This window comes from Crocuta crocuta, unplaced genomic scaffold, assembly GCF_008692635.1.
Source record: "Crocuta crocuta isolate KB4526 unplaced genomic scaffold, BGI_CrCroc_1.0 scaffold130, whole genome shotgun sequence".
Lineage (NCBI taxonomy): Eukaryota > Metazoa > Chordata > Mammalia > Carnivora > Hyaenidae > Crocuta > Crocuta crocuta.
Window position 1 is genome coordinate 9,959,838 of NW_027527920.1, and position 11,799 is coordinate 9,971,636.

The window sequence follows — 11,799 nt, forward strand, 5'->3', positions numbered from 1 at the left end:
ACTCATTGTTCATACTGAGGGGTGAGCCATCAGACACCTTCATTTTACAGCATTTGCCAGGACAGGACCTGTCAGAAGTCGCCCAGCTGGTCACCCCCAGAGCTGGGTCAGAACCATAAGCTATTTTCCTCATCTTCTCTGTGATCATATCTAGTCGTTACTAACTATTTATTATTTAGATGTTTTATAAGCAGACCCTTTTCCATACTAAGAGTTTCCAAAGACAAATAGAAATAAACTACAAAACTCTCGCAAGTCTTTCAGGGAAGGTAGAGGAGACCATGACTTTCCTCTGTCCTCTGGCCAGTCCAGCTCCCATCACCCTTTGGCATTAGAACCTGATGCTGAGTGGAGAGCCCAAGGAGGCCTGTGGAATGTTAGAAAATCCACCTGACTCCCAACCACATGTTCACAGCTGACATTTTAACAGTGGAGTCAAGGGTACGATGGGGCTGACAGTGTCCTGAGGGAGTGTCAGGAGGGGAATGTTTCACTGGTTCCTAGAAGGAGGAGGGGCTGGCGGGGGGGGNGGCAGTGAGAGGTTGTCCTCTGTGCTCTGTGCAAATGCCACCCTGGGCTGTTGGGGAGGGCAGGCTGAGTGTGTGACATCTTCCTGATCATGGATTCCCAAGGAAGCTGGAGAGTTGGCACCTGCAGAAGGCAACAGCCTGTATTTTCTCTGAGCCGGATGCACATGGCACGTGGTACCTCAGCTTTGTTTTAGGAAAGGTGGAGACGGTGTGGTAACAGGTGATTCTGCAGCTGTAGGAGGCTGGCAGAGGAGGAATGGGGCAGAGCAGTAATGACAAGAGAAGCCATTCTCCCCCATGAGCCCTCTCCTCACATCACCCACCCTCTTCTACAGGTGATTATAAAGATGGTGGCTTCCCACCTCACTCCGTCATGCAGCATAGTCGGCCCATGTGAGAGGTGGCTGTGCGCCCAGCTACCACCCCCACTGTCAACCTCTGTAAATGTCTGTGGGACTGAATGGCCTTTTCTCCTTTGTCTGTGAAACTCTTGGCCTGTGGAGAAGATTCTTTGCTCTGTAGAGGAAGACCCAGCAGTGGGCATATTTGAGGACCAGAAGGAGCCAGTTCATTTGAACAAACACTGATTGTGCTCTGGCTCTGAAGAGAGGTGACAGATAAGAATAAGACAGACCCTATAAAAGACTCAGTGTCTGGAACAGTTGGGGATCCCAACTGAGAGATGGGAAAGGCCATGATGAGTGATAAAATAGAGGTACCTAGTATTCCAGAAAATGGGAGAGAGATGAATTCTGACTGAGAAAGAGTAAGAGGGGTATCACGGGGTAGAAACGTTCTCAGGGAAGACCTCCCCTCCAACACCTCCCTCCCAAGCCATAGCCTATGGAGAAGGTGCCATGTAGAATTGGGAGGTGGGGTGGGGATGAGCATGAGCAGATTGGGGTCAGGAGCCTGGAACTGTTAAGTGGAGAGGAGATTTACAGAGATTTAACAGAGAGGAAGTTTTTGTTTTGAAATTTTTTTGTTATGGGAGATTTTCACGAGTTATCCAGAATGGTATAGGGAATTCCATGTCCCTGTTACCCAGCTTCAACAGTGAGTAAGGCATAGCCAGTCCGCTCCCATTCATCTGCACCACTGCTTTTTCTGGAGTATTTTAAAGCAAACTTTGGACTTACTTAACTCATAAATTCTTTAACATGAATTTCTAAGCACTTTCTTTTTAATATTACTTCTGTGCCATTATCATGCCTGACAAAAAGCATGAATAATTCCTTAATGTCATTTGGATACACATTCCATACTCCATGTACCCACTTTTCTCAAAGATGTCCTGTTGTAGTTATTTGCTCAAATCATGATCTAAACATAGTCCACACATGGCATTTGGTGGTTACATCTCTCAGGTCTCCTGTCTCCTATAACAGTCCAGGAGGGAGAGCTTTTGAAGCTTTTCCTGGGGACAAAAAAATGTCTCAGAAAACCAAAGCCTGGTTTGGTTCACAGCCTGGTGCATCTGGCTGGTTCAGTTGGTTAAGCGCCAACTTAATCTCAAAGTTTGTGGGTTCAAGCCCTGCATCGGGCTCTGTGCTGACAGCTTGGAGCCTGGAGCCTGTTTCAGATTCTGTGTCTCCCTTTCTCTCTGCTCCTCTCCCGCTTATGCTGTCTCTCAAAAATTAATGTTAAAAAAAAGAAAAGACAAGAAAACCGAAGGTCCTGGAAAGAGGATTGAAAGACCAGGCCGGGCAAGGAAAGGGATATTTCCACTTGTTTACATTGGCTTCTTCTATGTACAAGACAACTGACAGGGACACAGCCTTTCTACAGCTCTCCCCGTCCATTTATAAGGAGCTTGACAGCCTCACGTACTCTTTTCCTGGGAAAACTGGGAGGTGAGGCCAGCAGGGCCCAGGCTCTAGCTAGCAAAAGGGGGAGTTGGAGATGCAAACTATGGAGAGACTCCATTAAGGGAGTTGGGCGGGGGGGGTGAGGCAGAGTGACAGACCTAGGCAGGGAGGGATGTGGGTGCTCAGGTGCTCCAGGCTTCCAGCGGAGGATGGGGCTGGAGAAATGGCACAGATGGAGGCTTGAGAAGTTGCAATCTGTTTGCAGTTTCTAGAGGAGGCCTGGTATTGAGAGAAAGCTGGAGTGCCTCTTCTGTAAAGCCAGGCTTCTTTTTCATGCCCAGGGGGATGGCTGGTGTTTCATTTCCCTGCTCTATGGACGTCGGTGTTGACCTAGCACACCCCTCTGGACTTTTTCAAAGCCGTTTGCATCTCCATAAACAAAACCTGACTCAGTCACGGTGTTCTGTCTTCTTGTCTCCCTTCCCAACATTTTTCTGAGACACTAAACATGCTCCTAGGAGCCTGGTCAGAATTGCCCATACTCTCTGGCCAAAGCACCACGGGCTGGAAGGTGGGTACTGTCTGTTTGCAGAGAGGGGAGGGCCAGGAGAAGGCAGAACCCAGCCCCACCCCCCTGACGCCCCTAATTTAATCAATGGTGTTGCTGCCACATTCCTTCTGGGAACAGAATTCACTGCAGAATTTATATGTCTCTGACTGTCAAGGATTAGATAGTGTTAGCATTTGGTTGAGCCTCTTAGCAACCAAAGAGGCTCATTGATTAGGAAAGGCCAGCCTGATGAATTTATAGCCTGGGTGGCCCCCCTCTCAGAGTTCATGCTGTTTTCTGTAGCACATAGAGCTCTTGAAGTAATTGCATCATTTCCCCTTAATGGCCTCTGGGAATGATCCCCCCTCATATTTCAGTTGGGCCTCTTTGCTCCTTGGTTGCCAACCAAGTCCAGTGCCACTGCTGGACAAGTTGGAAGGTAGGACTCTTATTAATGGGATTCCTCTAACTGCATGTTGACTTCCGCCCATGGGGTGCAGGCATCTCTCTTCTGGCAAGAGTGCCAATCAGTAAGTGGATAAAAAGAGAAAAAGAGGTCCCTGCTCTGCGAGAGTCTACCAATACCACCTCATCAAACTCCAAGCAAAGTGCAAGTGTCCCCTGCAAGGGTTAGGCTCAGAAGTGAATCACAGACAATGTTGAATTTAGAGGTAGAAATTTTCTGTAAGTTGGGGAGGCAGGAAATCACGCTGGAAAAGAGATACTAGTTGCTGGGAGGTGCATGAGAGGGATATTAACACAGAACAGGGGGCGCCTGGGTGGCTCAGTCAGTTAAGCGTCTGACTTTGGCTCAGGTCATGATCTCATGGTTCGTGAGTTCGAGCCCCGCATCGTGCTCTGTGCTGACGGTTCAGGGTCTGGAACCTGCTTCAGATCCTGTGTCTCCCTCTCTCTCTGTCCCTCCCCTGCTCATATTCTGTCTCTCTCTCAAAAATTAATAAGCAATAAAAATTTTTTAAAAACCACAGAACAAATAAATACAGCGTCAAATGTCAGGTAGTGAAAAGTGCTATGAAGACATAGGGTGCAGGCACAGGGAGTTGTGTGGGGACAGCTGGGATGCTATTTTATTTTATTTTTTAAATGTTTTTATTTCTGAGAGAAAGAGAGACAGCATGAGCAGGGGAGGGTCAGAGAGAGAGGGAGATACAGCATTTGAAGCAGGCTCCAGGCTCTGAGCTAGCTGTCAGCAGAGAGCCCGACACGGGGCTGAAATCCACGAACCGTGAGATCATGACCTGAGCCAAAGTCAGACGCTTAACTGACTGAGCCACCCAGGCGCCCCGGGATGCTATTTTATATTGGGAGGTCAAGAAAGGCCTCCCTGAGGAGGTGACATTTGAACAAAGACCTGAACAAACTGGCAAAGTGAATATATGAAGGAGCAGGGGCAAAGACCCTGAGATTTGGGGTTCCTGGGCCAGCAAGCAGACTGTGTGATGGGAGCCACCACAACAGAACAGAGACAGGGAGGAAATCGGTTGGAGAAGGACCCAGATGGTACAGACAGACCTTGGGGGTCTGGGTGAGCTTGTTGGGTTCCATCAAGAGTGCCAGGAAGCTACTGAGGCTTTGATACCAGGAAAAGTCAGGCGCTGCCCCTCTTTTGCATCCCTAGACGGAGGGCTAGACCCAGCAGAGGAAGTGAGAGGCAATTAGGAAAGAGCCAGGAGACCTAGGCCTGGTGGCCCCTCAGTGCCCTCATCTTTTTCTCTGTCTTCCTTGTCCCCTCCTCTCATTCCCCTTCACTCTTTGGCACAAAGAGTGTTTTAGTTTGGGAGGGTGAACAGTCCCTGGCTTTCTCATCCCCCGCTCCATGTCAAGGTTGTGTGCATCTTCCTCCCTGTTCCCTGACTCCCACAGAAGTCTGCTGGCTCCCAGGCAGAGCCATGGGGAGTCATGGTGTCATGGCTGCCAATCTGGGTGCCTGGGACCTCTCACTGGCAAGAGCGAGCAGGTCCCAGGTCCTAGGATTGCATCCAGTGTCTTGTTAGCAACTCGGGGGAACAATTTAACTATACAACTGTTAAGCACCCACTGGACCCACTGGTATATGCTCTGGGTGGGGAGGAGGTGGCAGGGGACATTGGCAAAACCATGAAGAAAATTCTTTCTGTGCCCTCGAGTTGTTTTTCATTAGTGAGACGACCCCACTGCAGAGCTGACCGAGGTCGGTGAGAAATATTGAGGGAGCCCACATGTGTTTCAGTCATGGTGGGGAGAGAGTCATTGCTTTTCAGAAGGTGTCTTGGAGGAGGTTTGGTTTGAACTGGGCTTTGAAACACACACAAGACTCCCAGGAGCACGGGGTTGGGTGAACATGGAAAGTGCCTTCTGCCAGAAGATTTTAAGTCCTAAGCGGTATGGGCCAGTTGTTTGCATGCACTGGCTTCCCAGGTGCTGAGCGCCATGATGGAAAATATATAAGAATGGAGGAGTGCTCCCCGTGTGGATGGGAGACAAGACAAGATCAGCACTCGGAAGTCCATGAGCTATGTCACTCAGCATTCACTGGGGGGACCAAACGAGGCATTGCTGTGAGAGGCGGTCAGGGCAGAGAGAAAAATTGAGCTGGATGGGACCACATGGATTATCCTGGGCAGTTCATTTGTTGAGGCCACAGAATTCTTTGAGAACAGATGAAATCTATCAGCTGTCCTCAGAAGAGACGTATATCTATACACACCCATCAAATTGAAGTTTTTATTAAGATATAATTCACGTGCCATAAAATTCATCATTTAAAAGTATGCAAGTCTTTAGTATCTTCACAAGGTTGTCATCAATATCTAACTCCAGGACAATATCTCACTCCAAAAAGAAACCTCATACCCTCTCAGAAGCCTCTCCCACCCTCCCCTCTCTCCAGCCCCAGCAACTACTAATCTAATTTCTATCTCTATCTATTTGCCTTTTCGGGGCATCTTTGTAAACAGAAGCATACAATGTGTGGCCTCTCCTGTATTGCTTCTTTCACTCAGTATACTGTCGCCAAGATTCATCCACACTGTAGCCTCGTTGTGGTGTGTGTCAGGGCAGTGGACACTGGGGCAACGCAGGTTTGAACTGTGAGGGTCCACTTTCATGGGGACATTTTTTGTAAATACAGTATAGCACTGAAGATGTATTTTATCATCCTTACAATTTTCTTAATACTTCCTTTTCTCTAGCTTACTATATTGTAAGAATACAGTATGTGAAATATAGAACATACAAAATATTTGTCAGTCTGCTGTTTATGGTATCGGTGAGGTTTCCCGCCAACAGGAAGCTATTAGTAATCAAGTTTTGGGGGAGTTAAAAGTTATATTGTGAATTTTTGAGTGCATGGGAGTTCAGTGCTCTACCCCTTGCATTGTCCAAGGTCAACTGTCCTTCATTCCTTCTTATGAATAATATTTCTGAATTATATTCCATTTTATGGCTATACTCCATTTTGTCTATCCACTCATCAGGTGATGCATATTTCAGTTGTTTCCATTTTTTTTGGCTGTTATGAATAATGCTGCTCTGAACATTCATGTAAGAGTTTACACACTAAAATGTGCAGCCATTTCAGGAGGTTCATAGAACCTCTGAAACCCATCTCTTGATGCAGGAAAGCCGTGTTTTACAGAAAGCGAGGAATTCAAGAAGGAATAGAGTCATCAAGTTGTTTACATTAAATGTGTACAGTTTTTTTAAAAAAATGTGTCCAGTTTTTTATGTCAATTATATTATCCCCATAAAACAGACAAGAAAACTGAGGCTCAGAGAAGCCATGCCAGGCTTCTTGGAGAAGTCAGGATTTAAACTGAACTTTGACTGCCAGCCTGTGAAAGACAATGATATATCCCATCTCCTCTCAACCTCCACTGAAGCCCCTATTTCCTTCAATTTACTTTTTTTGTTGTTTGTTTTTAAATGTTTTATTTATTTTTGAGAGAGAGAGCACACAAGCAGGGGAGGAGCATAGAAAGAGAAGTGGGGACAGAGGATCTGAAGTGGGCTCTGTGCTGACAGCAACGAACCCAACGTGGGGCTCAAACTCATGAACCATGAGATCATGACCTGAGCCGAAGTCGAACGCTCAACTGACTGAGCCCCCCAGGCGCCCCCTTTCAATGAGCCCCCCAGGCGCCCCCTTTCAATGTACTTTGGAATGGAGTATTAAGCTTCTGTTCGCCAACGAAGCATCTGTTTTGCTAAGCCCAGAACCAGCCCAGTGCACAGTGGGCATCCTAGACGGCTGTCCAATGACCCTTTCCTAATGTGAGCTGTGACTGAAGGCCCTGCCTCTCATTCTTCCCCTCTGGGGGGCTGATTCTCCAGCCCAGCCAGAGTGTGTGTCCGGCTGCGGTAATAATAGCTCAGGGGCACCAGGGCCATCTCCTGAACAGCTGAAACACCTGTAACCGTTGTCCTCGGTGTGATGTCCCTGTGCACTCCCTGCCCAGTGAGGAGGTGCCACGGTCAGGCTATAGATGGCATGTGGTCGGGGGTTGGGAGAAGGGGGTGGCTGCCGACCCAAGCCCTGTGTCAGCCACCACGCTCTGCTTTGTCTCTCAGCCGGTGGACAGCCAGCAGGCCCTGGTCCGCAGGGAGTCTGTGGTCAACCTGGAGAACTTCAAGAAGCAGTATGTCCGCAGGCGATGGAAGGTGTGTCAGGGTTCAGGGGTGGGGAGCAGGGGGTCCCGGGGGCTTCCTGGCTCCCTCCAGGGTCCCTGTGCACATTCTCACGTGGCAGTTCCTCTTCTGTCTCCCTCAGCTGTCCTTCAGCATCGTCTCCTTGTGTAACCACCTGACCCGCTCCCTGATGAAGAAGGTGCACCTGAGGCCGGATGAGGACATGGTAGGTAAATGCAGCGTTGTCTTGTTGGGCAGAATTCTGGGGTGGCCTGCGGCTCGGGGGTGGAAGGCAGCCGCTGGGTCCTAACTGTTTCCCACCAGTTCTGCTCCTCCCGTCCTCCACACGGTGCGATCGGCAGAGGCTGCACGTTCAGGGGAACCGCTGGGGTGGTGCCGGGCGAGGGGCCCTCTGACAGGCAGCAGGGGCTTCTGGAGGATCTTGAATCCTTTCCTGGTTCACCTTCAAAAGGACTGCTGCCGCCATTTCACTGCCCTAGTCTCCCCCTGAGGACTTGTAGCCTGCTGGGGACCTTGAGGACTCTGAATAATGAGATCACCACAGTCAATCCACAGTTTATACCTGACAATCCAATGATCTGCTGTAGAATGGGAGCTTAATACTCGGTTTTGAATTTTTCCATTTCTGTTTTGCTTTAGATCGCCAATAACAGTAATAATAACGTAGATGATACTTGATTAGCTTGCTACTGTTTTATGTACATTTAAAATAAGGAACTTATACTGGGCAAGAGCGTGGCTTCTGAAACCAGACTTTCAGGATTCACATCTGCCACTTACAAGCTGTGTGACCTTGAGGAAATTACTTAACCTCTCTGTGCCAAAATGCTATCATGTGTAAAATGGAGTTGACAACAGTTCCTACCTCACAGAGTAGTCACAAGGATTGAATGATGACATTATACGTGCTCAATATGGATTAGCAGTGATTATTGTTGTGTAAAATCTCCCTGTAGAGAGGCAGACTGCAAGTGGGGGAAGGCAGAGAAAGAGGGAGAGAGAGTCAGAAGCAGGCTCCAGGCTACGAGTTGTCAGCACAGAGCCCAACGTGGGGCTCGAACCCACAAACTGTGAGATCATGACCTGAGTCGAAGTCAGACGCTTATCCGACTGAGCCACCCAGGCGCCCCTCCCTGCAGACTTTATAATGCAGTGCCAGTGCTTCAGAATGCAGTGTTAGCATTTCAGATCATAGGGGTGCTCTGGACAGATGTTCCCCAATACTCATCAAATGTGGTGAGGCCCCAGAAATGTCTGGGATGGCACAGGTCAGGAGAGCAGCTGCCTGAGATGGATGGGCAGGCAGCCCTGAACAGCCTCAGGACATACCGCACCCGCACTCAGGCTGCAACCCTGGACCTGGCACAGTCCCGCCCCCCCCGCCCCGCCCCCCCAGGATGGGGTCCTCTTTCTTCAGCCTAAGCTCTTGGTGATTCTTGCTCTTGATTTAAGGATTTATGGCTCCAGAGGTCCAAAGCAACTGTGTGGCTTTGGCCAAGACACGCCCCTTCTCTGACTGCTTTCCTCATCTGCTATTCAAGGGGACTGGACTGTCCCTCTGAAAATCCCTGCTAATGACAGGCAGACTTTTCCCCAGCTTACTTTTTCATTGTTTGGCTCTGACTCATGCTAAAAAGTTGCTAACTCAGCTGAGCTTGAGTTATTTTTATTGTTATAGCCAGGCTTGGTCCAGGATGGATTTGGCTAAAGTTGATTTTGACCTTGGATTTCCAACTGGCTCAGGCCAGGGAAAGGAGAGAAGGCTCTGGGAAGGAACATGGCACATGAGTTGCTCTGATAATGCAGGGCATGGAGAGAGAGGACTAGAGAATAATTAGAAAGAATGTATATTTCTTTCTTAATTTTTGTCCTTGTGCAAATATTTAAAAACAGCCCTCTTTTTATTGAAACACTCAGCACCATCAGCTCAAAGGCTCGTTTTACGAGTGGAAAAGGAAGGCTTAGGTCCCAGACATCTATGTTTTTAAAATTTTTTTAATGTTTATTTTTGAGAGAGACACAGAGTGGCAGTGGGGGAGGGGCAGAGAGAGAGGGAGACACAGAATCTGAAACAGGCTCCAGGCTCCGTCCGAGCTGTCAGCACAGAGCCTGGTGTGGCACTCAAACTCACGAGCCATGAGATCATGACCCGAGCTGAAGTCGGACACTTAACTGACTGAGCCACCCGGTGCCCTGCCGGACATCTATTATACAGTTTTCCAAAAGGGAATTTCCTTTAAATAATGATAATAATAACAATAATAATAGGTCCTTTTGTTTAGGGAGCCTTAAATTTGGACATCAGACAACAGATTTTTTATGACACATTTAAGTCTTTCTGATTGGTGCCTCTTTTAATACATTTTAGTAATTTGATTAGACTGATGTGACCTGAATGAAAAAGGCACTGTCACCTCCAGGATGGCTGCCTTGACTCTGGTTTAGCCATGGAGTACACTTTACTCTTTTTCTCTTTCATAAAGATGGAGCACAGAAGCCATGTCCCTGGCAAGGCTTGCTAAAGGGGCGGCCTAAGCCAGTCGGAGCAGAGGGGTGTGGAACAGTGGCTGCCAGAGCTTGGGAGGGGGGGCGGTCCCTGTGGCTCATCCCAGCTTCCCATTCTCTCCAGGCTGAGCTCAGGAGGCCAGTCAACCCACAGAGCATGTACCCAAGTGGGCTTGATTTTGTGGCAGCTACAAAGAACGCCAGATACCGTTTTCATTATTATGATGATGATTTGGCGTCTCTTGGTGCCTGGTTTCCCCTAGATGCACTACCTGCTTTCCTTCCTCCTGGGAAGGAGGCCTCAAGGCAGTGGTGTGGCCCCTTTTCAGGTCCCTCCCCTCCCCCACCCAGTCCACCCCCAGATTCTGGACAGAGCCACAGTCTTCGCCTCAACATCCACCTCCCTGGCTTGCCGGCCCTGGCCCAGATGCACAGGCTTGGGCTGCCCCGCACAACTCTGTCCCTGGCCTCTTGTGACCTTCTTGCCCTGGGCTTCTCTTTTTCGCAGAGGAATTGTGAGAGCGACACAGAGGAGGACATCGCCAAGAGGAAAGCTCTCCACCCTCGAAGGAGAAGCAGTACCTCCTAGCTGGCCCGGCTTGCTCTGTGCAGACCCCAGGTCCCCGCTTGTCACCAGCACCCAGACATTCTGTGTCCCTGAAAACTTGGCAAAACAGATGGGCCTACAGGGCTCAGAAGAGTTTACGGGGGAGCCAGGAGCCCCTGGGAGCTGTGACTGTCTCCTATGAAGGAGGCTCTAGCACTGCCGAAGCTCTTACTCTCCAGAAAATGGCGTTCACTGTCTGCCGACTTCAGAACCTGGGCTGGGCTGTAGACTTGAGAAAATGATGTAAATGAACATCATCATAGTGGGGGAAGGTCAGACTCAGGCAGGTTTTTCTCACAGGATGAGGGAGTTCAGAACTAGCCTGGTCAAAAGTGACACCAGAAAGACAGACGCCTCCCCAGTGGGAACAAGACAAGTGAGTGAAGTGAATCTTAGGGTGTGAGGGACCAATCCTGTGACCTCCCAGAACCCACATGGAGTCAGCATGTTTTGCGGACCAACATATTTGACCTTTGAAAGCAGCCCACTGTATTGTAATTTTTTTTCATTTTTATTAAACTTCTGGTTTTAGCTGGTGCTTGTCTTCTTTTAGGGCTATCCCCATCTGGTTTTCTTTAGCTCAGGTGCCCATGACTCTGGGGGAGCACCCAAGGTTGGGGTGCTGAGTGGACAGTACCTCAGAAGGTCACACTGAACCATCCCCTCAGAACTATAGGGCACCTGCCTTCTCTATCCTTCCTTAAAGGTTTCCGTTCCCCCCAAATCTGTGCAGATATAGCATATAATGCCTGCACCACCTCCAGCACTGCTCCCATCACCACTGCTGATATGGGCTCCATTGTGTCTCCCAACCCCCACTACCACAGAGTATGACTGTATTTGGGGAGAGGGCCTTAAAGAAGTAATTCAGTTAAAATGAGGTCATCGGGGTGGACCCTAATCCAATGTGCTGGCGTCCTTAGAAGAGGAGACAAGGACATCAGAGAAAGACCATGTAACAACACAGGGAGAAGACAGCCATCTACAAGGTAAGGAGAGAGGCCTCAGAAGAACAGCCTCGCCAACACCTCGTTCTCAGACTAAGGGCCTCAAAATCTGTGAGAAAATAAATTCCTGTTGTTTAAGCCACCTCTCTGTGCTACTTTGTTAGGGCAGCCCCACGGAAACAAATACACGTGCCAACTATGGCCA

At 48.9% G+C, this 11,799-nt stretch overlaps 1 protein-coding gene across 4 annotated transcripts in view; it reads left to right on the forward strand.

Annotated features, from left to right (window-relative positions):
• The window catches only part of DAPK2 (death associated protein kinase 2), a 111,086-nt gene extending 99,908 nt beyond the window's left edge, over positions 1-11,178 (forward strand). For 3 of the 4 annotated variants that reach the window (XM_077747443.1, XM_077747451.1, XM_077747461.1), the window contains 3 exons: positions 7,458-7,547; positions 7,657-7,740; positions 10,549-10,724. In XM_077747443.1, coding sequence (XP_077603569.1) covers positions 7,458-7,547; positions 7,657-7,740; positions 10,549-10,629 — 255 coding nt within the window. In that variant the 3' untranslated portion in view covers positions 10,630-10,724. Of the gene's footprint in view, positions 1-7,457; positions 7,548-7,656; positions 7,741-10,244; positions 10,250-10,303; positions 10,453-10,520 lie in introns of all 4 variants that reach the window. The other variant, XM_077747478.1, reaches the window with a different exon arrangement.
• Positions 11,179-11,799: the final 621 nt, after the last annotated feature.